The 27,223-nt window shown below is 41.3% G+C and overlaps 4 protein-coding genes across 9 annotated transcripts in view; all 4 read right to left on the reverse strand.

Moving 5' to 3' along the window:
- Positions 1 to 27,223, reverse strand: part of hoxa3a (homeobox A3a) — a 42,512-nt gene that overhangs the window by 8,822 nt on the left and 6,467 nt on the right. Inside the window, exons 1-3 of one of the 5 annotated variants that reach the window (XM_085261869.1) lie at positions 22,159 to 22,530; positions 15,740 to 15,836; positions 9,870 to 10,010 (exon numbers count right to left, since the gene is read on the reverse strand). The gene's annotated coding sequence lies outside the window, so the exon portion shown is untranslated. The other 4 variants (XM_085261870.1, XM_085261874.1, XM_085261872.1 and 1 more) reach the window with 4 other exon arrangements.
- On the reverse strand, positions 6,388 to 9,484 carry hoxa4a (homeobox A4a). The gene is made up of 2 exons (XM_085261881.1): positions 8,099 to 9,484; positions 6,388 to 7,572 (listed from the first exon to the last, which is right to left on the reverse strand). Exons 1-2 carry the CDS (start codon positions 8,508 to 8,510, stop codon positions 7,235 to 7,237), a joined length of 750 nt encoding a protein of 249 aa, XP_085118007.1. The 5' UTR covers positions 8,511 to 9,484; the 3' UTR covers positions 6,388 to 7,234.
- Positions 16,391 to 19,258, reverse strand: hoxa5a (homeobox A5a). Its single transcript, XM_085261878.1, has 2 exons — positions 18,332 to 19,258; positions 16,391 to 17,665 (listed from the first exon to the last, which is right to left on the reverse strand). Exons 1-2 carry the CDS (start codon positions 18,924 to 18,926, stop codon positions 17,415 to 17,417), a joined length of 846 nt encoding a protein of 281 aa, XP_085118004.1. The 5' UTR covers positions 18,927 to 19,258; the 3' UTR covers positions 16,391 to 17,414.
- On the reverse strand, positions 23,056 to 26,693 carry LOC146549524 (homeobox protein Hox-A7-like). 2 transcript variants are annotated; one of them, XM_085261801.1, is made up of 3 exons: positions 26,539 to 26,693; positions 24,985 to 25,545; positions 23,056 to 24,195 (listed from the first exon to the last, which is right to left on the reverse strand). In XM_085261801.1, exons 2-3 carry the CDS (start codon positions 25,349 to 25,351, stop codon positions 23,888 to 23,890), a joined length of 675 nt encoding a protein of 224 aa, XP_085117927.1. In that variant the 5' UTR covers positions 25,352 to 25,545; positions 26,539 to 26,693; the 3' UTR covers positions 23,056 to 23,887. The 2 variants fall into 2 exon arrangements, with proteins under 2 accessions (XP_085117927.1, XP_085117928.1); XM_085261802.1 differs by lacking the exon at positions 26,539 to 26,693 and having other exon boundaries at positions 24,985 to 25,693.

Below are 27,223 nucleotides of genomic sequence, written 5' to 3' on the forward strand. Positions count from 1 at the left end.
AACATTTCAACGATTTTGTAAATTAAATTAGTGTGGGTTTTATTTTAAATCCAGGGCTCCAATATACTGTTAAGATCGAATGTAATTATAAATAATAAGGCAATTGTTGTTATGCGTGCGTTGTTTAGGCCCGCGCGTCATGACTTAAAAAATTAAAGTCAAACATAAATCTTTAAAAATAAATAAATAAAAAAGAACAAATGAAATTAAGTCATCTTTTATTTGGGATTATTTGATTAAACTGCAAGATCCAATGAGACGGGTTTTTTTGTTTTTTTTAAACAAACTATTTTTAGTCAAGTAAAGATATCTTTACAGTTTAAAGGAAGCAGTCAATTTTAATTCATTTTAACATAAAAACACAGACTTACACACAGACAACGTCAGTCTATGAAAAACAAATACACAAAATAGAAAACAGAAAGTAAAAGGCCAAATTCTGATATTCTTCGTGGACAAACAGCGTTACAGCCACAAACGGCTGGTTATCAGCACAAAATCATAATAACATAAAAATTGGCCTATATGCAAATAACGCATTTGTTGTTTCCCTGCTGGCCGGCAAGCAATTTCTCCACAAATGGATCGAATAGTCATTAGCTCTGGCGCACCATCTTCCCCAAGTCCCCGCGCCCATAAATCAAGCAGGAGCTCCGTGACCTCAGAGCGGCCGCCCGGTCCTGGATGGCACTCCGTCTTCCATTATATCCTCGTTTCCCTGGCGGAGCGACACAACCCCACCGCTTTCCTATACTTTTTTCTTTCTTTCACGGATCTCATTTTGATGTATGATTTACGCACAAAAACGTAAAGCAACGAGATGTTTTGTTTTACAGAGGTGCCGAGCGCTTTGACTATTATTATTTATTTATTTAGCTTTTGCTTGGAAGCCGATATTTAAATGGCTGCTTTATTAACACAGGCCTCTTAATCCAAATGGTATAGCTCACGCTGTTAAAGCAGCAATTAATACTGAAATCTCCCCCCCCCCCCCTTTTTTTTCGCGCTTCTGTTTAAAGTTTTGGACTGAAATTTAAGCTGCATTTATCACAGCGTTGGGCAAACAAGCATAAACTGGAACAATGTCTCAACCTTAATGACCCAGACAAATCCTTAAATGGTTATGCATACAATCTGTATAAATCGCTCTGGTCTAAGGTATTTGCTTCGCTCTGTTAGCTGTGATAACTGAGATATTAATACATAAATGAAGCTTCTTGATATGTGTCAATTTGATCTCCCTGCAAATAAAAAAAGAAGAAGCCCTGGACCCTTTGTTACTGACCTCTGCCTCGCGCAGCAATAACTCACGACAGTAATGAACAATCAGCGGAAATACCTCAAAATAAAATCCATCCTCCCAAAGCTCGAGCTCTGACTCCGTCCGCGTGGAAAAACATATCCGTCCGTGACAGCAGAATACATCCACAAACCCGGAATCCTCTTTCTCTCAGACTGCCTCTACTTTCTTTTTTCCTCCCCTGGATAAACAAACTACAAAGCCAGGACTCCCCTCGCGGAAAGTGGGGGTAACCCGCATATAATCTGCATCATATGGCCAGACCGGGGCTCCGGTTTTCTTCCCAGTGCCATAACACCGCGCAGTATTATGCGCCGCGCTCACGTGACGCAACGTCAACTTAAATCCCTTTTATTTGAGCCCGTGAATCATTAATGGAGGCAGTCATTGCCCCCGAGGAGAAACGGATCAGTTTGGAGGGAGAAAAAAGAGGGGTATGTGACACTGCAATGTATCTGGCAGAGGAGCAAGCCTCTCGCAGGGCAAGCAGCTTCTTTTTTTTTTCCACGTGTCGCCCATTCAGGGGTAAAGACTGTTCTGTCAGTTTTAAAGTGCCATATATTTGGTGCCTGTTAGCAGCTGAAAGAGCTAATCTTGCCGTATTATGCTGAGCTTCGAGTGCACAGCAGCCCCGAGCCACACTGTAACGAGAGTGTTTTGCGGAGTAATAATTCGCGTTATGTATGGGGATGGCACCCCCACTTCTAACACACACACACACACACACCTTACTAAAAATAATTTAAGAGTGGAATAATAATTACTCCTCGCTGGCAGTGAATGTGCTTTTTTTCCTTCTCTGTAACAACACAGTCAGGTTTGAGAGGAGCCTTGCAGAAAACTCAACTCAATATCGCCCCCCAAGTCCTAATTGTCAGACTCGTGCTTTGGCACCACTTAGTCAGCCTCTGGTCCTCCATCAGCAAAGTCTGCACAAATACAAACACGTTACACGTTTACCTGTCCTACATGAAGGAGGCTGAGCGTCTTGGTGGATGTGAGGGCTGCCTGTCAGTCAGCAGAGAGCGGAAAGCGGAGCTGAGGTGACCAAAGCGCGGCTGCTCGACCCCGCTGATCAGTACATGGACCCCCATTAGACCTACATGCACTTACGCGTTTCCTATGAACAGCTGAGTGATGGTTGAAATTACAAGCTGGCGCAAAGGTTAAGGGTTGTGGGGGGATTTTTTAAAATTATCATTCCACCATGTCTGCCTTGATATGAAGCAGTTTCTATATAAATAGTGTACCACCGTGAAATACATCCGCCTTCAAACATTCCAGGTACTGCCAAAAATCCCAGCCTGGAAGAGCTTTTGTACTTCACGGCACCGTTTGGCGCTTGTTTTCCGTCAACACTGAAGCAGCAGCGGGCGTGGAAAAAATTCCACTACAACTATTAATCATTTGGGGCGGACATAGAAAGCATCCCCACTCCCACATCAGCTTTTGTCCTCTCAAACTACAACTTGAGCGGTAAACTTTTAAAAGGCAGGAGCAGAGGAAGAGCCCCTCTTATTAGCTCACCTTCCTCACATTTAACATTTATTTTTTAAAAGAAAAATAAGGATAAGAGTTAAGAGAAAGAAGGCTAAATTTGCACTTTAGGCTTTGGAAGCATGAATGTGAAGAGATGGGCTCTCTTTCCTTTGTTAAAGCAAGTGCTAATTTTGTTTAATGTCTTCTGTAGATTTGAAGCTGTCAGCGGATTTATGGCTTGACACGGCCCTGCTCTGGAAGACAACCCCTACGCCAGCTTTTGCCATCGCACCTGAACTTTTCCCTGACCCAGGACAGAGGCATGGAGTCTTGAGTGGAAAGTTATTTGGAGTTCAAAAACAAGGAGAAGTTGGAAATCAAAAGTCCTCAGCTGGTAGCCTACTGATTTCACTTTTTTTCCCCTAACCTACTACTTTCCAGATTTGCATTTAGTTCCGGAGAAGAAGAAGCAGCAGAAGAAAACAAAGCATAATAAAGCAGTTAAAACTTTCTCCTTGAGCCAAAAGTAGCTGATTGATTATGTTTTAAATCTCGGGCTGTTTTCGCATTAAACAACTGTATCAGAGGTATTTACACAAATCAAGGCTCCTTATCACTGTCAGCGAAGAGGAGTTAGAGGCAGAGACCTCTGGATATTAGCCAGACGGCGGTCCATATCTTCCCACAATGTTGACACTGGGAGCTCTTAACAGCCAGGCTTGGGTTACCGACACTCTCAGACCAAGATAACTCTTTCTGCGAGGTTTACACAGCCCAACATCAAGGCTAAAGCAAAATTCAACGCCTGAAGCTGAGGGGAGCCACCTCTGATGAGCCCACACCAACACTGTGGCGGATTAGGACGACTGACATGTTTTTGCATGAGATTGTTGTAATAAAGATATTTTAATTTACATGTTGAACAGACTCCTGGCTTTTTTTTTATTGGAAATGACCCAGCAAGCTTTAGTTGCAAGTAAATTTTGGAAATAGCCTTATGTCCACAACAACAATAATAATAATAATAATAATAATAATAATAATAATAATAATATTGTGTTCACTCTCACTGAACTGTCCATTTATTTCTTACACTTAAGGGTTTAAAGCAATATAATCATAACGCTGTTTAATAATTGCTATCATCATTCCAGATTGCTATTAATATTATTTTACTTTTATTTATTTTTATTGGGATGCGTGGTTTAGTGCATGCAGTTATTTGGAGCTGAACGTTGCCAACATAAATACTGACTGTTTATTTTGGTTCATTAAAATCGTATTGCATAGAAGCGTCTCAGTTGCCACACACACAGAGAGACACAGAAACACACGCAGTAGATTTTACCTCTGCACTTATATGTGTATTACTTATTTTAAAACAGATTTGTGTTCAGTATTTAAAAGCAAAGTTTAGACTGAATGTGACCATCGTAATGCTCTTGTTCTTGTTGTCCATAGGAGGTCCAGTAAGCAGGCTAAATAGTCTACACTTACGTAGCACTTGGTAAACTAAGCGCTTTTCATTGTCTTTGCAATTTGGCACCTAAGCTCCAATGCACGGTGCTAGCCTTCAACTGGAAGCAGTTTGGGATTAGGTGTCTTGCCTAAGGACACCTCGGCACGTGTGGAGGGGTCGGGAGATCGAACTTCTAACACTACGATTAGTAGCCCGTCTGCTCGAATACCTGAGCTACGGCAACCCTGTATGCCAAAGGCGTATATATGTATATTTTCCAAACAATACAAATTTATATGGATCCGATTTTAGAATTGATTTGAGGACCATAGAGAGCAAAACGCGATATTAACAGGAAAGGTTTGTTTGCATTGGAATATGCAGTGACATGCACAAAAAGATCATGGCGCAAACTGCACTTCCGGGATATTGTATGCAAAATTGTGATATCACTGCAAAGCTAAAAAATAAATAAATAAAATAAAATAAGAAGCAACCATGTCTACTCACAAGTCATGCCGGTCTGTGTCCAGCGGACAGAGTTTTGTCAGAGGAGAAGAGATCTGACTCGCACCCTGCGGATCACTTCAAATGAAAATAAGTCAGAATTTCACATCTATTTCTGACCCCGGGGCATTCATTATTCAGCGAGTCACGTGAACGGGCGAATTAAAATTTCAGTACATTGGAAGTGACCTCTATTCGCGACTCAAATGACTTGAAATCTGTAATTTATGCAGAATTGGACTTCTTGGAGTCTGCGCAAAATTGGTGCCAATCAGCCTCAGCGTCATCTCCTGCACAGTTTCCATATCTGAAGCAACTGCTGCACAGTAATGGGGAGCTTCAGGATGTCTGCGGCAACATACAACACTTTTTTTTTTTAATTGTGGTAACATTCAATAAGCAATGCATACACGAAAATGTACAACTATCTATTTCTCACTCTGAGGATTAAAAAAGAAAAACACTCCAATCAATTTTGCATTTATTTCATTGCAGACCCATCCTGTGTGCAGTTAGTGGCATAATCAGTGGGCTAAAACCATCAGTGCCAGCATACTAAATAACATCTATCCGTTTCTGCTCATATCTGCTCCCTTTCTTCGTCCACTGACAGGCACGTTTCAGTTATTATTTGCAGGAGAGCTGTCTCATGCCTCCGATTCACACTTACAATCACAGTTTTTGTTTCCGCGCCCTCTTTGGGTATCCCGTAAATGAGAAGAAAAAGCTCTTGGAGTTCTCGGTGCTGATATATGGTCTTAACATTGTGTGTGTCGAAAGGTCAAGGGTCAGAAGAAGTGCTCTAAGCCGGTGATTGGCCAGTGCCGGCCGTGTCCCCCAGCTGAACTCTCTATTGTTTGGATGTAGCAGGTAGTGACCAACACTCACACTCTGGTGCACAGCGCGTAATGGCAAGTAAGAACAATATGTGTTGCCGGATACATTTAACAGTTTGGGTTTGGTCTGATTCCCGTGTCAGTACAGCCTATAAAGCTTTGGAGCTATCAGCTGATACCTGCCTGATATACTCTGTCACAGCTCAGCCTAATCCACGAAAACGCGCACGGCGTTCAGAACACTCAGGAGTAACAAAAAGACATAAGACATGCCTTCACTTTGTCAAAGTTTGTGCATGGCATTGCATTTCTTAGGTTTCACTCTAAAGCGATTTTGCGCATTGGTAATGTGAAAATATCTTTTCGGATCAACCGTGAATGTATTAAAACGGAGGTGCGCAATACTATCAAATGAAACATTTCTGTAAAAAACATTTATCGCAAATATTTTCTTTCTACTCTGGCAAAGTGTTAAAAAGTGCAAGAAAACGCAGCCACAATGTTGCCAACATGTTGCAAGGCAAATTGTTCGGGACTGCAACACAATGTGACCACTTTAAGTACGCATCTCAAATGGCTGGATTTCTTACCAAAAGCTTCAGAGCGCAATAGTCCACACACCGAATAGAAATTCAATGTAAACCAAAATAAACAATGTGAGTTCAAAGTTTTAATTTCTGCAAAAAAAATATAAACAAAAATATAAATGAACAAATGAGAATCAGTTTTTAAAAAAATGGCACCTTGAATGTCGTGAAAGTGAAATCCGTATTTGCGGTGACAAAACATCCGAAGCCATGTCAGCCTTATAAGTGAAGCACACATTTATTTCACAAGGACAGATTTATTCTAAACTAGCCTACATCACAACGGCCATTACTGAGACAACATATACAAATATTCACAGTTTAGAACACAGCACAACATGGACGCACTATAGCACAAATAAAACTAGACCATATGACACCAACAAACATAAACTTACTTTGACGAAACGCTTTTCTTATTGTGCCATCATTGTGATTTGTCTATGTACATTAGATGTGAAAGTCACCTGGACTACATTCAACAGTAAACCAACCCACTCGAACACACACATACTACACTGCTATACTCTGACTGATGCCATGCCTCTAAAAAAATTAAAAATTAAAAAATTGAGAAATAAAATGCCGTGTGGTTTTCTAACTGGCATCTATAGAGTCTCGCTAAATATCTTTCAAGTATATTCAAACTTTTCCATGAGCAACAATAAAGAAAAGAAAAGGAAATATCAAAGAGAACATTGAAAAGAAAAAATGAGGTCAAACTTACTTTTTTACCTCACTCACTTTTAACTGCAATTATACATTTCATCCAAGTTTGATGTGCATTATCCTTCTTTCATAATAATAAACAAATATATAAACACTTCAGTTGCCACCGTGGCAATTAAAGGTGAATTTCAAGCTTATATGATGAGGGCGAGGACGACCGGAGAGAGGGGTAAGGGCACAAAGGACGTGACAGGGGCCCAATAGCAGAGGCAAGGTGAAAGAGATAACACCATGTGTGTGTGTAAAATACTGAGAATCGGTCCATCAAATTCCACTTGTGTTATTTGCCATCTCAGTCTGGATTGGGGTTTTCAGGGATGGGGGGTTCGTTCATGCACTATAGACCTGCGGTGCACGGCGTGGGGACAAGCTGCTGGCCTGTTTTGATCTGCTGCTGCTGCTGCTGCTGGGCCCCCGAGGCTGAAGCTGAGGCCGAGCTTGAGGATCGAATCTTAGTGTTGGGAAGCTTGTGCTCCTTTTTCCATTTCATCCTCCGGTTCTGGAACCAGATCTTGACCTGGCGCTCGGACAGGCACATGGTGTGAGCAATCTCCACCCGCCTGCGCCGGGTCAGGTACCGGTTGAAGTGGAACTCCTTCTCCAGCTCCAAAGCCTGCTGGCGGGTGTAGGCAGTGCGGGACCTCTTGGGCACTCCTCCATTGTAACTGGCATTGACTGGGAGGGGGGGGGAAAGCCATAGACAGGGAGGCAAGCAGGTGTTACATGCAGGTTGATTGCGTTTACTCCAAAACCCTTAAATCCGCCACTGGACACATTCTAGCTTCGAAAATCGTGCAAGAATTTGTGGGTTTGGTGGAAATTTGCAGTCGCTTGTTCTACACTCTGTCTTGTTTCAGTTTACGGACATGACCTTAATGTGGAGATGCCGAGTGCACAAGTACTCGCATCCAGGGACAGATCAAGCTTAGGAAATGATTAACAAAAACAGCGGGGCTGAATATTACTTTGGCTCGGCTCCAGTGGTGGAGGTAGTTTGGGTTAAAAAGCAACAAAGGCACATGGCCCCGACAGACGAACACAGGCAATAAAATTTACGAGGGTCCTTAATTACCGACCCTGCTGCTCGATAGTCGTAAATTGCTGTTGTAAGGGCTGCTACTAGTGTTGCCTCAATAGGCTTGCGTGTGTTCCAGTGGTTGTTTCTCAGTGGTTCAGTTATTTAACCGTGATGATAACTCACCGCTGCTAACGTGGACCTTTTTCATCCAAGGATAGACCACCGGCTCCTTGCCCTTCGCTACGCCGGGATAGACTTCAGTGGCGAGGCTGCAGTCTTTGCTGGCGTTTGCGCCACCGTCTGGGGCCGCCGTGAGGCGAGGACCGTGGCTCTGTGGAACCGGTTGCGGTTGCGCGTGATGCCCATCGTTGAAATCGTCGAGTCCGGTGGCGGGGACGTTACCGTAATCGTATCCCGATTCTGTGTAGTTTGACCTCGGATAGGATGGCTCTTCGTGATGGGGGAAACCCGTATCTTTTGGCCGCTCGTAATAATCACCGGGGTTAGGGATGTATCCGCTCTGCTGATATTCGTCGCATGGAGGAAAGGAAGGCTCGATATAGTTGGAGTTTATCAAGTAGGAACTCATGGTCATTAATTTGTGAAGTGCAACAATACTAATTTTTATCGCGCTGTCGTTTTTCTGATCTCCACAAAACCCTCCTACTCCCTGTCAAATGTACAAAGTTGCCTGGTCACGTGTGAAGAGCCACCAATCACGGCGTGTCCTGTGGGCATCATGTAAACAGGAACCAATGGAAAGCATGGCACTGGTACCACCAACACTGCTTGGACTGGCTTACGTTAGTGTTTTCCTTATTAAATCACGGTATATAAAGCAAAACCAATCAACTAACTTGTTTACTGCACGGGACCAAACTTATGCGGGCGAGGCTTCCTGCGTTTAAAACAATCCGCCTCCCCTGAAACAGAAAGTGGATATGAAATTCAAACCCTTAAGGTTTTTTTCGTAAACAAAACGCCATTTCCAACAAACAGGGAAAGAGGTTGTTGGAGTTTTAATCTGTTGCATCCTAATAAAGAGAAACTGCAGTGGGGGTTAAAAAAAGAAAAGAAGGCCAGCACAGCAATGCAAACTGTAGTGTTGTGTAATATAACAGCCTTCAAATTACTGACAAAGGCACGGTGAATGCAGAAGCTTTACACCCAGCACTGACGAGCCGCTTCTATGCGAGCATCAAAGCCTGCGCATAAAGCTTGCTTGTCTATAAAAACCTAGAAGATCACACATAAGCTGCAAATTAAAAAAAAAAAAAAAAAAAAAAGCACGGGCTGCTCAAGTTGCACAAATGTGTATAAATGCACGACACCTCCTTTGGCAAGTGCTGTTGCATTAAAAACTCGAAATTGCACCTTTCCCCTTATTTGCCAGCACATGGCAATGATCTGAAGCTATTCCTGGTCTGTTTGTTTGATAATATCACGTTGCAAACTTGGTAAGTGTTAATTGCACGCATTCTGTGGCTTAACAGCCTCTGCGCGTTACATGTCAGGGAAAAGCTCGTCCAAACAGCGGACAAACACGTGAAGGCACCTGTCTTGCATTACAGCCAGATGCCAAAACAAAACATTGTGATTTTAAACCTCCACGTACAGTAAGACCTGCCAGCTCCAACTAGTCTGCACAACAAAAATGACTTATATCTGAGCATTTTTCTCTAATTCTGAATAAATTTGGAAGTATTTAAAACCGTTATAAGGAGCAGTTTGCACAGATTTCAGTGCAGTCCCGCGTTGTAACAGTAACAGGTAAAGAAAAGTCCAGTGTGCCCAGTATTACTAAGAAAGCTATAATAATAATAATAATAATAATAATAATAATAATAATAATAATAATAATAATAATAACCACACGATCTGGAATCATAAAACGTAAAGTATAATTTCTTGTTTTTTTCCTGACTGCATGTTAGATGATATAAAAGTCTCTGACCGTTCATCTCGCCGGCAGCCATCACGTCCAGGCCCAGTTTCCTCTCCACGTCCGAGGTGACTTCCACACTTTATCTGTGTTTCTTGAAGATGCAGCAGCTCTTCATAAAGCTGATCCACGCTGTCCACATCAACAAGGCCTCTGCATGGAGAAACCAGAGGCCAAATTTTCGGAAATATTTTAAGCTTTCTTTTCTCCCCCATTTTCTTTATCTTCTTCTTTCTCTCTCTCTCTCTCTCTCTCTCGTCCCCCCTCTATTCTATTCGCTCCCCTAAACAGAGATAACTTCTGCCTGACCCCATAGTGACACCGTTTCCATTTTGTTTCTGATTAATCTTGCCCATTGACAGTCTTTGTTAAACAACAAGGCGTGCCCTTTTTCCAAAGAGGCGACATTTTCATATCTGTTAGACGCAGTGACCCGGGGTTCACCCCGGACTTGGACTTCAGTTTTGCGGGCTCTGTTCAGCTTTGGGTAGTTGGGGTGGGGGGAGCACTTAGCGCGGGTCAGCGCCCAGGATGGTCCCCCAAAAGAGTTTTAAATGTGTAAAATTACCTAGAGCTATTTAAGAAGCTCACACGTCCAACTACTACTGCATTGCATGACATAGATCAGAAGATAGAAGTTTGCATTTAAAAGAGGGACCTCAAAACTAAAGAGATCAACTGCAGATCGACTGAAGTAGTATATGTTTTACTTTCTTTTAGGACTTTTTTTCTCAGCTTTTCTCAATAACTAAACTTCTAGATTTTGGATATGCTCTTGCCGAGGACTGAAAACTCGAAGGCCTTTTTTCTCTCTCGAAACAAATTGCCATTCTTTTCTTGTTAGCACACTGTTGCTGCAAGGCAAAGCTGCTACTTTATGAATCTCACAGGCTCTCCTGCACCTAACTCATTGTAAATGGCAGCTGCTGTACTTTACGCCAAAGATCCACTGTATCCTTATGGCCAAGAGACCACCTGAGAGGCAATATGTCAACATAATGTCAACGGGTAAGACGACTTCACATGATATCTAAATTTACAGTCCACTACCATTCTATTATATACATATATATATATATATATATATACCTTGTATAAATATGGGCCAGGTCAGATCGGCTATTATCCACTTACTGTAAGTTATTCTTGTGTGAAAAACGACTTCTGATGGACAGTTCATTCTACTTGTTGCTATATGTATTTTTATATTACTCTATGAAAGCCTTTTTGCATATTAAAGTGAATCAAAGTTTTGAGAGCTAACTCTTCATTCATTCACCAGTGGTCATAATGTTAGGCGTAATTGGTGTGTGTGAGTGATATATATATATATATATATATATATATATATATATATATATATATATATATATATATATATATATATATATATATACATACATACATACATACATACATACATACATACATACATACATGCATGCATACATACATGCATGCATACATGCATGCATACATACATACATACATACATACATATATTGTAAGGTCCTGCTACTGTATAGTGTCAAAGTATTCAGTGGACAGTAGACTAATGGACAGTATTTGGATTACGTGATACTGACTTACATTGTACACATAATTTTGCATTTAAACTCCATTCTGTTTCAGAAATCTTTCCTTAATTTTATTCTCGGACAAAATAAGCTTTGTACAAGGGCAGGATGCTTTCAGAGCATATTCACGGAACTGAAGGCCTATTTGACCAATAGACATCTTTGCTGACAGTTTACTGTAAATTTAGATTATCAGAGAAGTGCCGTGACAATGGTGACAGATTGCAGATGGCTCTCACAAGGTTTCTTGTCTATATGGAGCTCTAAATGACGATGGAGTAAAAAAATCATTTCTACGTGCACGATGGGATACAGATTCGGGCAAAAAAACACATTTTTGCCTTTATGGAAACATTTGGATATGGGTAAACGCTCATAATAAAATATATCCTTAAGCACAGTGTGCCGTGTGCATAGCGTCCAAAGCCATAGCACAGAAAAAAAGAAAGAATTGGTTTTCCAAAATGCAAGGAACAGTCACTAACCTCTGTCTACCGTTGCTAATTTTGATTAGACTTAATCAGAGCTTAAACTATTGGAGGATTAATGGCTAAACGAGCAACTACATATTCCTTATTCCTCTGCGTGAAGGGGGGTTTGCAGTTGGGAGTAGAATTTCAGAACCTGAAAGCCAAGAAATATAATCCACGGACTCACTGCAGCAAAAAATGTTCAAGCAATTACATTTTTAAAGGTTAATTTATTAGACATGCATTTCAAGGAGAGCCACAGCAGCAAGGAATATACAGATAACCAATGTCTAACACTGAGTGTAGATATTTGCATAAAACAAACTGAAGACATTTTTTTTAAAAAGTTCAGTGCATGTTGTCATTTATGAGAATAAAACGTGTGTACAATCAGCATATGTTGTTTGTGTTTTTAATGCGAACGAATTCGCTGTCTGTCCGTCATTAATGACTTTTTAGTTTTCAATGAAATTATTAAAAAAAGACTTTGAATCAAAGAAATGTGGAACGGAGCTCATCCAATTGTTTTTGGACATTTAAACGCTCCTATCCTTTGCAAGGCGCAGATTTTTTTTAAGTAGATAAGCGACACATAAGCGTAATGTGTTGATTTTCTACCAGTCAGAATACGCAGGCCTGCAATTGTGTAGATTTTCCACTGATGAATTTTAATTCATTTTTAAATATTTGTGCCTTCAAATGTTTATCTTCTTTTCCCCCTCTTTTTAACGTGTTAAAAAGAGGTTCCAGAAAAAACGAAAATGGTGATACATTCAGATTTTGTTAGTTCTTTTAAGAAGAATTGTTTTTTACACTGATTTTATGCTCATGTAATTGATTTATTTATTTATTTAACCTTTTTCTCTGCAATTATTGCTGACTGTGTATAATCAGTATTAAGATTAAAGGAAGAAGCAAGACCTTAATGTATTTTTTAAATTAAAAAATCGACATTTATTGTTATATGTTATTATTCTTGTCAATTGTCGCGTTCCCATTGTGCCCTTACAACTTTCACAAACCGTTCACTATTTGAACTTGCTTAAAATAGCGTTATTTCATTGAATGCCACTAAGTAGACCTTATGAAAAAAACCACTCAAAACTACAATATATTGATACTATATATCTATATATATATTAAGCCGGTCTATTTATGAGGCGCAACATCTGTGCCATTTCAGTTTTTTTAAAGGCTTCTATTCAGTTGATCAGGAAGAGTGGAGCTAAATGTTTTTTAAGGGATCCGGGGGCTCATGTTGGGGGCCGAGGGCCTTCGCATTACCCTGTGACCGGGTCGAGAGTATCAATCCTCAAAATGCTAATTTTGCCCTCGTCCCCAAACATATCAAATGCAATTTATTCAAAGGAAATTCACCAATCAGCCGCCCTAATAAAACGCCAACCACTCAATCTTGTTGCTGGGGACGGGTGGGGGGTCTCCTCCCCCGGTTTCAAACGCGAGGTCACTGCGCATCCAGGGTTCACCTGGAGTGCACCATGCAACATATGTAATGCAAAGCTATTCTGTCTTTTGTGTGGAGAGTCAAGATCGCTATTATAAGGCTGGCATCAGGCTCCGAGTGAACAGATGACGGAGAGTTGTTCAGCGCGTAAACTTTTGACCCCAATTTTTCCTCCTCTTCTGCAGCTATCTCGCTCTCATCAGCCCCAGCCCAGTGAGATACCCCCCCCCCCCCGCCCCCGCGCATCACTCCATACCGTTTGAAACGAAAAAGCTGATTTTAACAATGTCTACATTTCATGCCATCACAATGATCATTGTCAAAAAAAATTTATAAGCAGCAAAGATGCCATCACAAGATCTAAAATGCAATTGTAGCTTTGTGATGTTCCCAAAGACGTAAGATAAATCCGGCGGGCTCCCACTCAAGACTAATAGGGCCGTAAAATATGCAAATCACTCATTAGTGTTAGAGCAACCACAGCAGCCAAAAGTCTTTGTTGAAGGCAACACTGCAAGTTTTCCTCCCACTATTCTTGCGCAGTCTTTTCCTCTCGTGCAGGATATTACCACAGGCTCTCCATCCTTTGGTAATTTCATTTTTACGCATTATGCTTATAGGCAACGCCAAGCAAACGTGTCATTAACGTGAGTGTGTGCGTGTGCGCGCTACCGCGGATGTGCCACTGTGGGTTTTTCCTCTCTCTATGCAGCAGGGTGACAGTGAACTTGGCCTAAAGCGAGCTCTGCTGGTGGCTCAGAGAGGATGCAGATTTATCTTGGTGCTGTGGCTGACCTCCAGATGAACCTGCTGCGCTCCCCTCTTTCTCTCTCTCTCTCTCTTTCTCTGCCTGGCAGTATGCCGCACATGGGGCCCTGTCGAAGTATCTCCTTTTGAAATATTGGCAAGGATTTTAATTTCCAAACAGCCTTCCTCCACCCCGTCCTGCTTTATTTTCAATATGTCTCAAATCAAACTGGAAAAAGTATAAATTTGTGTTTCTGTTAGGCTGGCGTTTACTTTACACACGCGTGCAAAAAACTCGCAAAGCACTGCTTCAAGGATTGGGAGAACAAAATGCAAATGCCGAATTTTTGGATTTCTTGATGATAATGATGAGAAGAAATCAAAACGATTTAAGCAATTCAAGACACTTTTTAAAGGTGCCAAGATTTTAAATACCTACCAGCATTGGTGAACATATACTAAAGTATAAACGATTTGAAGTCATTTGACGATATAAATATTTGTTTTCGTGTCATAAGGTTCAGAACTCACCGATGAATAAAAAACATGATGAAGGCCTCTGCACAAAAACAGAGAAACTTTGATATTTAAATTATTCAGACTGGCGGACAGCATGACCTTTGAAAACCCGCTGAATCAACAAATTCACCAAAGTTCATTCAGACATTCAGCAAGTTTTTTGGCTGGCAAAACATGATAAGACTTATAAAATCAAAATATTTTCAGTTTTATTCGATTTCGTGCGTATTTGCACCGGAAGTTTCAACGAAGAGAAGGCGCAGTAACACCTCCTGTAGTGCGGGATAGGAAAAAAATGAATTAAATGAAAAAAAAACAACAATATACAGTTTACACTTTCATTTTCAGATCATGTTTCTGTGAATCTGTGTCCACTAGTGACCCGTTTGGCCCCGACTCTGCTCGGACAAAAGATCACCACAAAGCGAGAGTGACTTTTAAGAGGTCATCTGAACTTTTCAACCAACTTGGTTGACACAAAACGGAATTCCTTTTAAACGTGTCCCTGCTGTTGTTTCTTCCCTTGTTGTGTTTACTTGACAGTTTACAGCCTGCCCTAAAGCCAAATACCGTGCCAACATGTGGCGCGCATGCAGCGCTCAGCATAACAACTGCAACTTTTGTTTTAGCGATGGACCCACAAGTTTCAGAAGTCATCAGCACATACAGAATCCAATCAAGCGAGCTGTAAATCTGTAGGCCTGCATTAACCCTTAACTTTATCAAGGAAATCTACACGCTCCACGAGCCCCCTGGAAACTTTCTGGCGCACGCTCTGTGACTTCTCCAATGTAATAAAACGACAACAAGTTGAAGTTTGTGGGGGTGGAAATGGACACAGATAATTATCCAAGATGTAAAAATGGATTATGAGTTACACCACAGATGGAGGGAAACAAGTTACACAGGGAAGGAAGCAATTAAATAGCCATGAGCTGGACCCAACCCTGCGCAACATCTGCCGAGACCAGTATTCAGCACTCCACAACTGACAAATTAGTGTAATGGACTAATAGGGACGAATAGAGGGAGCGAATACAATAATAAGGCTGTTTAACACAGACTGGCTGTTCTCAAGCTACCGTCTAGTCTGGTGAAACTTACCCACAGACGCGGTCCCCATCCTGGAGAACGTCCGGTCCATACTGAGGCAAGACTGAGCAATAGAGCTGGTCTGTACCGGTCAAGTAACACTTACAGCCTGCAAAGAGAGAGTCAGACGAAGCCTCGCCGTCAGTGCGATTATATGTTATGTGCAATATACTGTCAACTCCCCAAAACCATAAAACTTACTTTAATGGCTACCACGTGACCGTTTATGGCCAGTGAGCCTATCTGGCCGCTCTCCGGATGATTTTTACGATCGAATTCATAGACAAACCCCCCATTCATTTAGCACCCAAATGTCAGAGAACCAGAAACGGCCCTAATAAAGTTTACAGCAAGAAAAGTCGAGCTAATTCTCTGGGAATAGCTCGGGAGTCTGTGCGCAAAGAGGGGACCCACGGCCCCTGAAGTCAGTTAAGGACCCCAGCGCCTGAGCAAGGTGAGTAAAACTGGATGCTTTAATACGAGAGGACCTGTTGAATTCAAAGAGATTTGAGGAAACTTTGCCAGCTTGTTTTTTTCCTGAGAGCTCATACAAGTGGCTTTAAGATTTTTAGATCAACCAGCAAAACTCCCCAAATCTTCTCCGCCATAAAACAGCAGCCCTGAATCTGAAAGATTTGACAAAAACGTACACTCAGTGAGGTGTTGCCATTCCAGTACAAAGTTTATTATTCTGGCCATCATCGTCGTCATCATGAACATCATTATTATTATCATACTATAGTTTGACTTCCAGTCTTTTGAAAAACATTTACAAAAAAAAAAAAGCTTATCACGATGGAGATAATACACATTGCGATAAGATTTACGGTGGGACCCTAAAAACAGCTAAAACACGCTTTTACTCGGATATTGCGCCCAGATGAAGAACGCAAAAAGAAAAAAATATAATAATAAAATAATAAGGAAAGAAGGAGAATAAAAGCAGCTCCTGCAAAAAAAAAAGAAAAGAAAAGAAAAGAAAAGAAAAGAAAAGAAAAGAAAAGAAAAGAAAAGAAAAGAAAAGAAAAGAAAAGAAAAGAAAAGAAAGATACAAGGCACAGCTAATGTACATACAAGGGTGAGTCGGCACCTTTGTCCACGTGTGTTCACAACACATACAATAACCACACAAGGCTTTTACTGCTGGTTCTACTTTTGGAAGCAAGTTATCTGACAACTCGGTACAATACACCAAACAAATAAATACATACATATACAGTACATACAGAGAAAAGAAAGGTCAAACACAAATGTAGCTCAACCTGAACCTTCTACTTATTAAGCTGTTATTGTTGAGTGCATCACACAGAAAATATGGATTTATTTGCGCTAGGCGGGTAGCATTTCAAGCTTTTATTTATTTAACTTTTTTTTCCGTCTGAACAAGAAATAATTTAAGCAAACATTTATTTTCATGTCTCTTTTTTTCATTTTCTAAATCTAGACAGAACTGTACATAATGCATTTTACTCACATAAGCATAACCACGGTAGGGATAAAAATGAAATTATATTGTTGGACATAAAGAAGGTTTATAGATAGGGTGACCCACTCCTCTGTCCCTTCTCTCACACTAAGTCTCTGCGCTTTTTTGGAATAGGAGGAGAAGTTGATATGACAATCTTTGTTTTGTTTTTTTGTTTGTTTTTTGAAGTGCTCTTTTTTTCAGGATTAAAAGGTGTAAAAATCAGGGCCTATAGGCTCCTCCGCCTGCAGCCGCCATGCTCATGCTTTTCAGTTTGTTGTCCTTCTTCCACTTCATCCTTCGGTTCTGAAACCAGATTTTGATCTGTCTCTCTGAGAGGCAGAGGGCATGGGCTATCTCGATCCTCCGCCTGCGGGTCAGGTACCGGTTGAAGTGGAACTCCTTCTCCAGCTCGAGGGTCTGGTACCGAGTGTATGCAGTTCTGGCCCGCTTCCCCTCTGGCCCAGACAAATCTTGTACACACACACAAAAAGAGAAAACAGATCAGACGCAGAAGAATTAAATAATAATTTTACTTTTGCGCCAACTTTCCTGAACACGTTTCTTTCAATTTTACAATACTGTGTTTGGTAATATTATAGGTATGAATGTCTTAATCGCTGCCACACGACTGGCACCTTGTAGAGCTTGAATGGTTAAAACTTACAAGTAACAAGGTACCACACACTTTTACTACTGAGTCCATAGAAAGAGGGTTAATAGCAAAAAATATTTGAAGTATCCTCTTTTTATTTAAAGCCATTTTAAAACGCACATTTAGTAAATATCAAGTGTAGAAAAGGGTCAGATACATTTAACTAGTCTAACCTCGCATCTGTTGCTACACTATCCCGTACCTGATAGTCTAGCTAACCAAATATAAACCAAACAGGTGAGAGGTGCACATAGCGCCACATGCCCCTTTTCCAAAACTACGTTTATTTGTGCTCTTTCTATCACTTTAACGCCAGAATGGCCAAAATTTGGCTTGTGCTCATAAAATGTCCTAAATAAGATGATACCACGTCCCTTTTCTTTCTTTCTTTCTGTCTTTCTTTTAAACAAACAGTCAGACAACAGCTTTTTGTTTTTTGCAAAAGATCAAAATCAGTACGAAGTCATTAAACAAAGCAGTTTACCGTGACTTATGTGTAGTTTTCTCATCCACGGGTATATCTGAGGCTGTGTTGAGTCGGTTACATTTTGAGGAGTTGTCGGTGCACTTCCCGCGGGCTTCTCTTCCTCCAGAGGGGAAGCTTTGGACACACAGTCCCGGCTGAGCAGCAGCGTGGCTCCATTCGAGTTTGAGCACGGGGTTGAGCACGGGGTCGTTATGGAGTTTTTCACAGCTCTGTGCTGAGACTGTGTCTCGGTCACTGGGGACGAGCTGGCGACCGAGGAGCACGGTAGAGAGTCAGGTGGAGGCGATAGAGACGAGTTCCCGGTGCTGTTTGCGGACTGGTTGTACCTGACAGGCTCCACCGCGGGTGTTGTCGCCGCTGAGTGACTCGGGGAGTAGCCCGGTGTCCGCTCGCTTCCCACAAAGTGTCCGGTACTGGTCCGGCCGACTGTTAGGTCCATCCCGTTGTAGCCGTAGCCATACCTGCTGGAATGCATGGCTGTTGAGTCTCTATATTGCTCGTTTGCCGTACTGTGGTCTCCATAATTATGTAACTGGAAGTCCGCGCCATTGGGATAGCGACCGCAGAATGAGTTCACAAAATAGGAGCTCATTTGTTGACAGTTCCACCGTTTGCTTGTTGTAGGTATTGCTCTTGTTTTTTATGGTTATTTTTAGAGGTAAAATAGCATAACCTGTGTTCTTGATTTGTGGCTCTTATGCTTTAGCGCGTCCTATAGCACCCTTGCACAATTTATGATGAATTATGGAAATGAGTGGGACATGGACTTGATTCTCTCTTACGTAGGCACCCAAATATGGGGTATGGCGAAGAATCACGTGCTTTTGTTGACCAGTCGTAAATCCTGCTCGGTGACCTCCAGAGGTAAACTCGTGCACGCAGGAAATACTGGGTGGGATATAAAGGGTGCGCGCTTTCCCTGCGCTCGTGGCTAGGGCAAACTCTGAGCCGGGGCTTTGGGTGTTTTGGATTGTCGTGGTGCGCCATCCTCTGGTTCAACAGTTGCACTGCGTGTCTGCGGCGCTTTCCGAGGCGTGGGCTGCACACGGGGTCATTCGGAGGTTAACGACCATTGCGGCAAAAAAAAAAAAAAAAAAAAAAAAGCTCCTGAACAATACAACAAGTGACATGCTGAGAGTGCAATCTCGGCGGTGATAGTGTACAGAAATAATTCGATCAGAATCCGTTATGCATGTTATGATGGGCTATGAGTGTAAACAGTCTGCGCACTTAATAGAATAAAAGCCCATTCGCAACAGAGCTGCGTTTTCTCTCATATGATATAGCCCTATCGTGAAATATTTGAACGACTTCAAGAGCAAAAAAAAAGACTAATGAATAAATGTTTGGGGGAAGAATAAAAGCTAAACATCACTTTATCGAATAAAGCCACAGAATGTGCTATCCGAGGCCTGATTTTTACGCCACTTTGAAAAATTAATAACTATAAATATGGGCTTTATATGAACACACGAATGTCGTTTATAAGCAGGTTAAAATATATAACTATGGGCCTCCATGGAACAGATGCTCAGATGATAGCTATTACAATCCTTTTGCGCCAAACCCGATGTTATTTTGCTCTTATTTAACGGCGACTCCTCTGCTATATTGACCTTTAAACAGTCAATCATGCCAAGCTGCAGTTTCTCGTGTTTTTATTTGTTTACATATAAGCTAAAGATTGATTATTTCTTCTTTTTTTATAACATGAGAAACTACAAAGCCCGGGGCTTTGCTAAGTATGACTTTTGAATTTAATGAAATTAGTGGAGGGGTGGAAAAAATAGACTTTATTGCAAAAATGACACGGTGAAAGGATTTGCTGCTTAGGAGTGAATTTGATGCTTTTTAAGTCCTCGAAATGTAGAATACTCAATCAAACTTTAACATTATTTTGCGAGTGTGGTGAAAGCTGAACTGCATATTTATATTTTTAGGGGTTAATACAAAAAGCACATACGTATTTACGATGACAGAGAAAAGGCGATCTTGAGATTTTCTCGTCATTTGTGCCACTGTGATCATTAAAAAAATTCCCAAAACAATTTCTCAACACAACTCTGCAATCGATCAGTTAAACCGTCAAAAATATTATTGATAATAAACAATAATGTTATTTTTAGATATGTTAGAAGCTATTCCCTGCAGCAGTTATGTATCATTGCTTAATAAACCCCAGCCGATTCACCATTTGAAAACGGTTCGTCAGCTTTGGACTTTCTTTCAAATTAATTCACGAAGGAAATCACAATTTTTAAAAGAAGCGTAGCAGGCATGGCGCAGTCAGGCGCTTCCCGTTTGTTTTACTCCCTGTGGAATTTTTATGGCACCTTCGCCTCTCAAAGGCAGTGACTTGTCCTAAGGTTTCCTCCACATGCCGTTTCCCCGGAGCAGAGCGTTTGACCAGCACAAGCCCATTCCTGTGTTAGGATTGACAGGAACAGTGAGATGGATTTATTCAGTCCCAGGTATGTGTGTGGGAGAGAGAGTGCGTTAACACACTCCCAGAAGGCACGACTTTAGGAAGGGTGAATACCGGGCTCCTACACACCCAGTGTGGGCCCACAAGGAGAGGAGCGCTATGCGCGGAGTTTGTGTTGGTTAAACAGTCGAGCAACAACAGCTGATTTATGGTTGGCCAATGGCAACAAAGTTCCCACGAAAATTACTTCTCTGAGTTGAGCCAGGGACACACCCAGGAACTAAAACACAGGCATCGAAAAGAAAGGAGAGCAACGGAGTGAGTGCGCGCTGGTGTCTGACTTGTCGGGTTGAGAGAGGGGTGAAGGGGGTACGATGGTCACTGGTGAAGGGAGGGGGCGGTGCTATCCGACTTTGCAGACACACACACGCACTCGTAGTAGCTTTTGAGAAAACATTTAAAATCACTTTCTTTTTCGTGGCCTATAATCCACGTGTTACCCCAAGAAATTACGGTAGTTCAAGCAAAAAAAAAAAAATCGAAAGGAAAGTAAAATCATACTCTTTATGCAGAAATGACTTACAACAGGGAGATTTATCACTGCATTTGATGCATTTAAATCACCCTGTTAGGACTGATTGGGGGATACATTGCATGCTTTTTTTGCATCGATGCATTTTATTAAATATTAATTGCAGTCTAGCAACATACATGACTCTCTGATTTTACTTTCGGCAATACCGCTAACAAGAGCATCTATGCAAAGAAACATTTTTGCAATTAAAATATCTGATCATTTAAAAAAGCATTTTTAAGTTTAATAACGTTTAGTGGTTGTCATCCTGTTCATTAATTCCATGCACATCACGCTGAGGCCTACATGCACACATACAAGGCAATAGAATAAAACACGTGGATGCACAGATGTCGACCTTTCTCATTTGCAGCAAAAAAAACAAAACAAACCACGACGAGCTGCAAGCGCGATAGCCCCACTGCCTCCACAGGAGGGCGTCAAAGAGCGCTTACTTTGCCCATCATCCACCCACCCGAAAGCACATCCCCATTTAAATCCAACAACAAATACAATCCAGACAGCCTACAACAACACTAAGATCACTGCAAAAATGAATAACCATGTTAAAATATTAGTAACGATAATAATTATCATCATCAAATAAGAGCTTGTAAATCTGATAAATCAGATTTAACACGAAGCATCAGTGATGGGAATCCTGATGAAGATCAAGTGTAACACGAAACCATTTCTTTCCAAGATTTCAGTCTCTAACCAAAATCAAAGCAGGAGAAACCATAAAGTAAGTTGCTTGCTTTAAGAAGATGCAAATAAGTACATTGTCAACCACATGCACTGGCTGACGAGCGTAAGCTGCCTTACCTTGAGAAGGTCTCTGCATGTAAACACAGGGGGGGTGACTGGAGGGAGTGGGCAGGTGCAGTGACAGAGAAAAGTCTCCCGACTGAGACCCCTTACTTGTTTCTCCATGGGGGTCGGTTCCTTCGTCTCATTTTTCCGTTACCTAGGCACCCAAATGATCCAGGCATGTCTTACTATAAGCTCCTTGCTCGTCGAGGTTCTGCCTAACATCTCACCCCCGACCCCTTAAAAAAATCCCCAAAAGCAGATGTGAGAGATGGTAAAATGTCGAAGGTCGACTGTGAAAAGGTTCCCGTGGAAGTCCGAGACCGTTAAATGAAAGGCTCCTCTATCCCGCAATTGAAAATTAAATATAAAAAAACGGGGCGAAAAAAAAAGTTCATGTTCATGGCTCCCCGCCACGTGACAAGCTGCGGCCAATAGGAACCCGGGCCGCGTCGTAAACTTGTATGGCTATGTTGTAAATTTTCATAAACAACAACGGATTTATGGCCCAGAGCTGGAGGGAGAGGGACGAGGGGAGAGAAAGAGACAGAAAAAGGAGGGAGGGAGGAGGGCAGGTCAGCGTCAGGCGCCATCTTACCCAGCGAGGAGGGAAAGCAGAGTTCAACAGTAATTTCCCTTCATCTGCAGCCTGTCCCATCTCGCATCCTCATAGCTCACATTCCCCAACTTCACTGTTTACCTAACCCCCATTATGGACTGTAACATGTCTCATTACATGCAACCCAATACTGGTCACACTGAAGGTCACATAATGGTAACTGTGAACACATTATTACTCGACCCAGGGCGCGATTACAATCCTTTTCTTGGATGGATATTTTTAATAACACGGTAAATATGGAATGAAACCAAATAGAGAGGGTAAAATCATTTTTATTAAATGATTGCGCGTTCACTTCATTTACAGGACAGACTACAAGCCTAGCAGACTTTGATTGAAAGCCAGCAGCATTTGCTCACTATACTGGAATATTTCTCTGATTATAAAATGATGGATATTGCCAGCTGGATAACGGTACATGTATTTAAAAGACTAATCTGTAAAGCTAGATATCCACAGTAGCCTACGGCACAATCGCTGACGGTATAGTGAGCGGGTGAGGAATCTGAGGTAGGTTACATGCAAAACTAAACAAATATTTGCGTCGATAGTTAAATCCTCACCCCTAGCAGGCGGATTAAAATCCATGTTAATTAAAAGGGGGGAGGGAGAAGAAGAAACTCAGGAATTCTTTTATCAAAATCAGTCAAATAAAACATTTGCCTTTACCGGTTCAAAATAAGGCACATCAATTGTATGGTAGAAAACAGGAAACCATCAATTAAATCACCAGCTCTGTTCGTGTTTACATTTCCGTGTCAGTTTTTGAAAATTATAAGGTAAATACTAGGTCGTTTTTTGCTGAAGGAATGTTAACTCAGTAGTAGTTTTCTGTAGTCCAAAATGTGCCATATTTGTAGTACTCCTATGGGATATATGCGGAGGATATAAAAATACAGGCTAGTTAGGGTAGGTAGTTAGTATTTGTCACGTGAAGCATTTTTAGTGCTGGTTTAAATATGAAATCCAGAAGAGCAGTGTAGTGTTTTAATGTGGATTACTGTCAAAAGATTAATAAGACTTAGTGCCTAAATGTTATGTCAGAAGTTATATTCGATGCATACCAACACAATATTTAACACATTATATTTCTTTATTTTGATTTTCTGTCCGTCTCTTCTGTTACTTTTCAGTTGTTCCTGAGTCAACACGGCCGCTTTGGGTCTCTTCACTTTTGGGTTCCCTGCCTTCCGACGGTGCCTGACTATCACGGTGCTGTTCCTCGTTGCTCGGCTCGTCCTTGTGGTCCTTCTTCCACTTCATCCTGCGGTTCTGAAACCAGATTTTGATCTGTCTCTCTGAGAGGCAGAGGGCATGGGCTATCTCGATCCTGCGTCTGCGGGTCAGGTAGCGGTTAAAGTGGAACTCCTTCTCCAGCTCCAGCGTCTGGTGTCGGGAGTAGGTCTGCCGTCCTCGCTTTCGATTTGGATCTGTGGAAGATGAGATGCGTGAACAGAAATAACGTTATTGTAATGTGGGACTGTATTTGTATTTTTTAAATTAAAGTGTACTTAAAATTGGATCTTACAATAAAAACCAGCAGATTTAAATGTCTATAATTCATTTGTAAGTGCATATTTAATTGCAGCCTGTAATTACTCAATTACCACCTGCACACACGCATTCGCTAACACAACTTTTTTTAAAAGCATCTTTGCAACAATTTAAAGTGGCCCTGCTGGGGTGTTTGGTTCATGCCTCCTTTGATACTCTGCATGCCTTTCCAATTAAAAGCCAGCCAGGCTCTACACACCGAAGAAACTACTTACAGCTCCCACTTCAAAAAATATTACTATGTTTCATTTTCATCTGACTTCCCCGTGTAGCGGCCAGTAGTGGCGCATATTGATCCAGGTTTCTGAAAATACCAGAGCCTCTGCAATGCAGAACCAATTAGAAAGGGGCTGCAGAGTGCAGGAGAGCTGATTTACACAACAGGCCGGTCTTTTTTTACAACCACAAAGGGGAGAAGAGGCTGTAAGAGTAATAGGAGTGCAGAGAAAACCCCCAGCGGCAAGGTCTCTGCGTACTGAACACACACAAGCGCTGGCCAAATGAATTTATGGCTGCAGAACTCATTAGTTGCGCAATAAAAGTTTTACGATTCTTTCCATGCAACACCAATGGCTTCACGAAATTAATTGAACCACTAACGGCCAGTCTAAGTATCACAATGTTTTGTAAGCGCACTGACCCGGGGGCTTTGAAACAGCACATACCTGATACTTGCATCCAGGGGTACATCCGGTGTTGTTTGTCCGGCGACGAGGTTAGGGGTTCAGTCCCAGGGTGACAGCAGCTGTCGCTGAACAGGCGGCTCTGGTCAAACGGGCTGCAGTTTGACGAGTGTGCGTCCTGCCCCTGGCCATAGCCGCAGGTAAACACAGTATGGCTCTGGTACACTGTATTATTAACGCTGTAATCTCCAGAGAGGGATGGCGCAAATGCAATGGCCGCAGCAGTCCGAGTAGAGCTATGGTCGTCCCCACGGGGTCCGATGCTGCAAGAAGCTCGTTCCACGTTTGGGAACAGGGAACTGCCCGTCGTAGATTTGCTAAGAAGACCATCCACATAATAAGAACTCATATTTTTTTCTCTCTGATTTGTTGGCCCAGAATCCTCAGTGTCGTTTTTACGAGGTAGTGTGATAGATGACAGCAATACACCCTAGATTTACACCAAACCCCATTTTTACTCTGGACCAAAGAACTCACCCATGTGACCCCGGCCTGGTCGCTCTCGTCCAATCAGCAGAGACGTGGTTTTATTATGGCACAAGACTGCGGAGTAGGATTAACACTTCAGACACATAAACACGCACACAGATATAAACACACATGCAAGAAATTCACACGGTCCCGATAAGCCGAGGGTAACTGGCTGAATTTAATTCTCATGGGTTTGTTTCGCCATATCATCACTAATCATCATTTTATAAGCTTTCTGCTTCCTATTTCAAGTACCTCAGTGAATCTATCTATCTATCTATCTATCTATCTATCTATCTATCTATCTATCTATCTATCTATCTATCTATCTATCTATCTATCTATCTATCTATCTATCTATCTATCTATCTATCTATCTATCTATCTAGTAGTACTTAAAGAAATATTTCTAAAAGTATAGTATACTTATAGAAATAGTTTTTGATTATCTACCACATAAAAACATCTGTATATTTTCTTTTGATCTTACAAAATGGCTCGTGCCATTAAAACATATTTTCACAAGTTAGTTTTCATTATATTTGTCTATCCGTGCAATATAACCGGTTATTATTATTATTATCGTTGTTGTTGCTGTTGTTTTGTTATTGTTGGTAAAATTAGATTATATTGTTACCATAAATGGGCAATAAATTACCACAAATCATGCTTGAAAAATATTAATAATACTAAATTGAAAATATTTAGATTTCACTACTTTACCTTAAATAATTACGATTACCGTCTATAATAATGATCAGTAGTAGTATTAGTAATATTACGTTTTTAATTATTTAACTTTACTAATATCATAATGTAATTATTAACTAATATTGTTTTAAGGTAATAGTTTTGTTATTTTTAGTAATATTTTAAGTAATAATAATAATAATAATAATAATAATACGGATTGTAAACTTAATTATTCCGTGTGGAAAAAATCACATATTATATCTTATTTTAAACATATGCATTTTTGAAATAATTAATGAACAATTGAGCGGGAGGATGCAGATTTTAGCAAAGTCTTGCTGTTAAACTAATTATTTAATTTAAGGCGTTTACCTTTAAATACGACAACAGGACGACAAGAGTGAACACAGCGACTACTTGGGTGTGCAAGCAGTAATCCAGCAGCCACAGGCTTTTTCATTCCTCCCCGCAGAGCTGCAGGTTCATGAAGCAGCTTCTACACTGAGACTGTAAAAAGGTGTGAAATTATTCCTCTGGACTCTTAAAATGTTGCTACAGTTTGTTCCCAGTGCAGGCTCATTAGGGAGGGGGTGTTACAAAAAGCAGAGGGGTGATGTAGAACAGTGTCGCCACCCTCTGGTGATTCGTGGGGATTGCAGCGTTGGGGAGGCAGCACTGCGCAGGCGTTGTTATTTTAATGCTGAATCCGATAGAATGCAGCAGATTAAGGAAAGGAGGATGTCACGGAGGTGACGTTTCGTTTATGTTGGGTATGATTTAGAGAAATGCTCCGGTGTTGCAACATACTCGTGTTTATAGACACAAGTCTCACTGCTGTGTCTGAAACTAGCTGTTCACTTTATTGCTACCTTTTCCTTTAGGAAGGCCCGGCAAAGGAGCAAGGGGCGGAAGGTTCCCAGGTAGAAACAAAGGATCCCTCCAAATGACCGTGAGTCCTGCGCGTCCCCGTCGAGGAGAATCCAATAAAACTGATCATTTCCGCTCGGGCCTTTTGTCCAGACCGCAGTCTCACAGAAAGAGAAGAAAAAAACAAATG

This window comes from Mchenga conophoros, linkage group LG22 (assembly GCF_057382185.1).
Source record: "Mchenga conophoros isolate Kocher_MC1m ecotype Shallow Benthic linkage group LG22, M_conophoros_male_GT1.1, whole genome shotgun sequence".
In the NCBI taxonomy this organism is placed as follows: Eukaryota; Metazoa; Chordata; class Actinopteri; order Cichliformes; family Cichlidae; genus Mchenga; species Mchenga conophoros.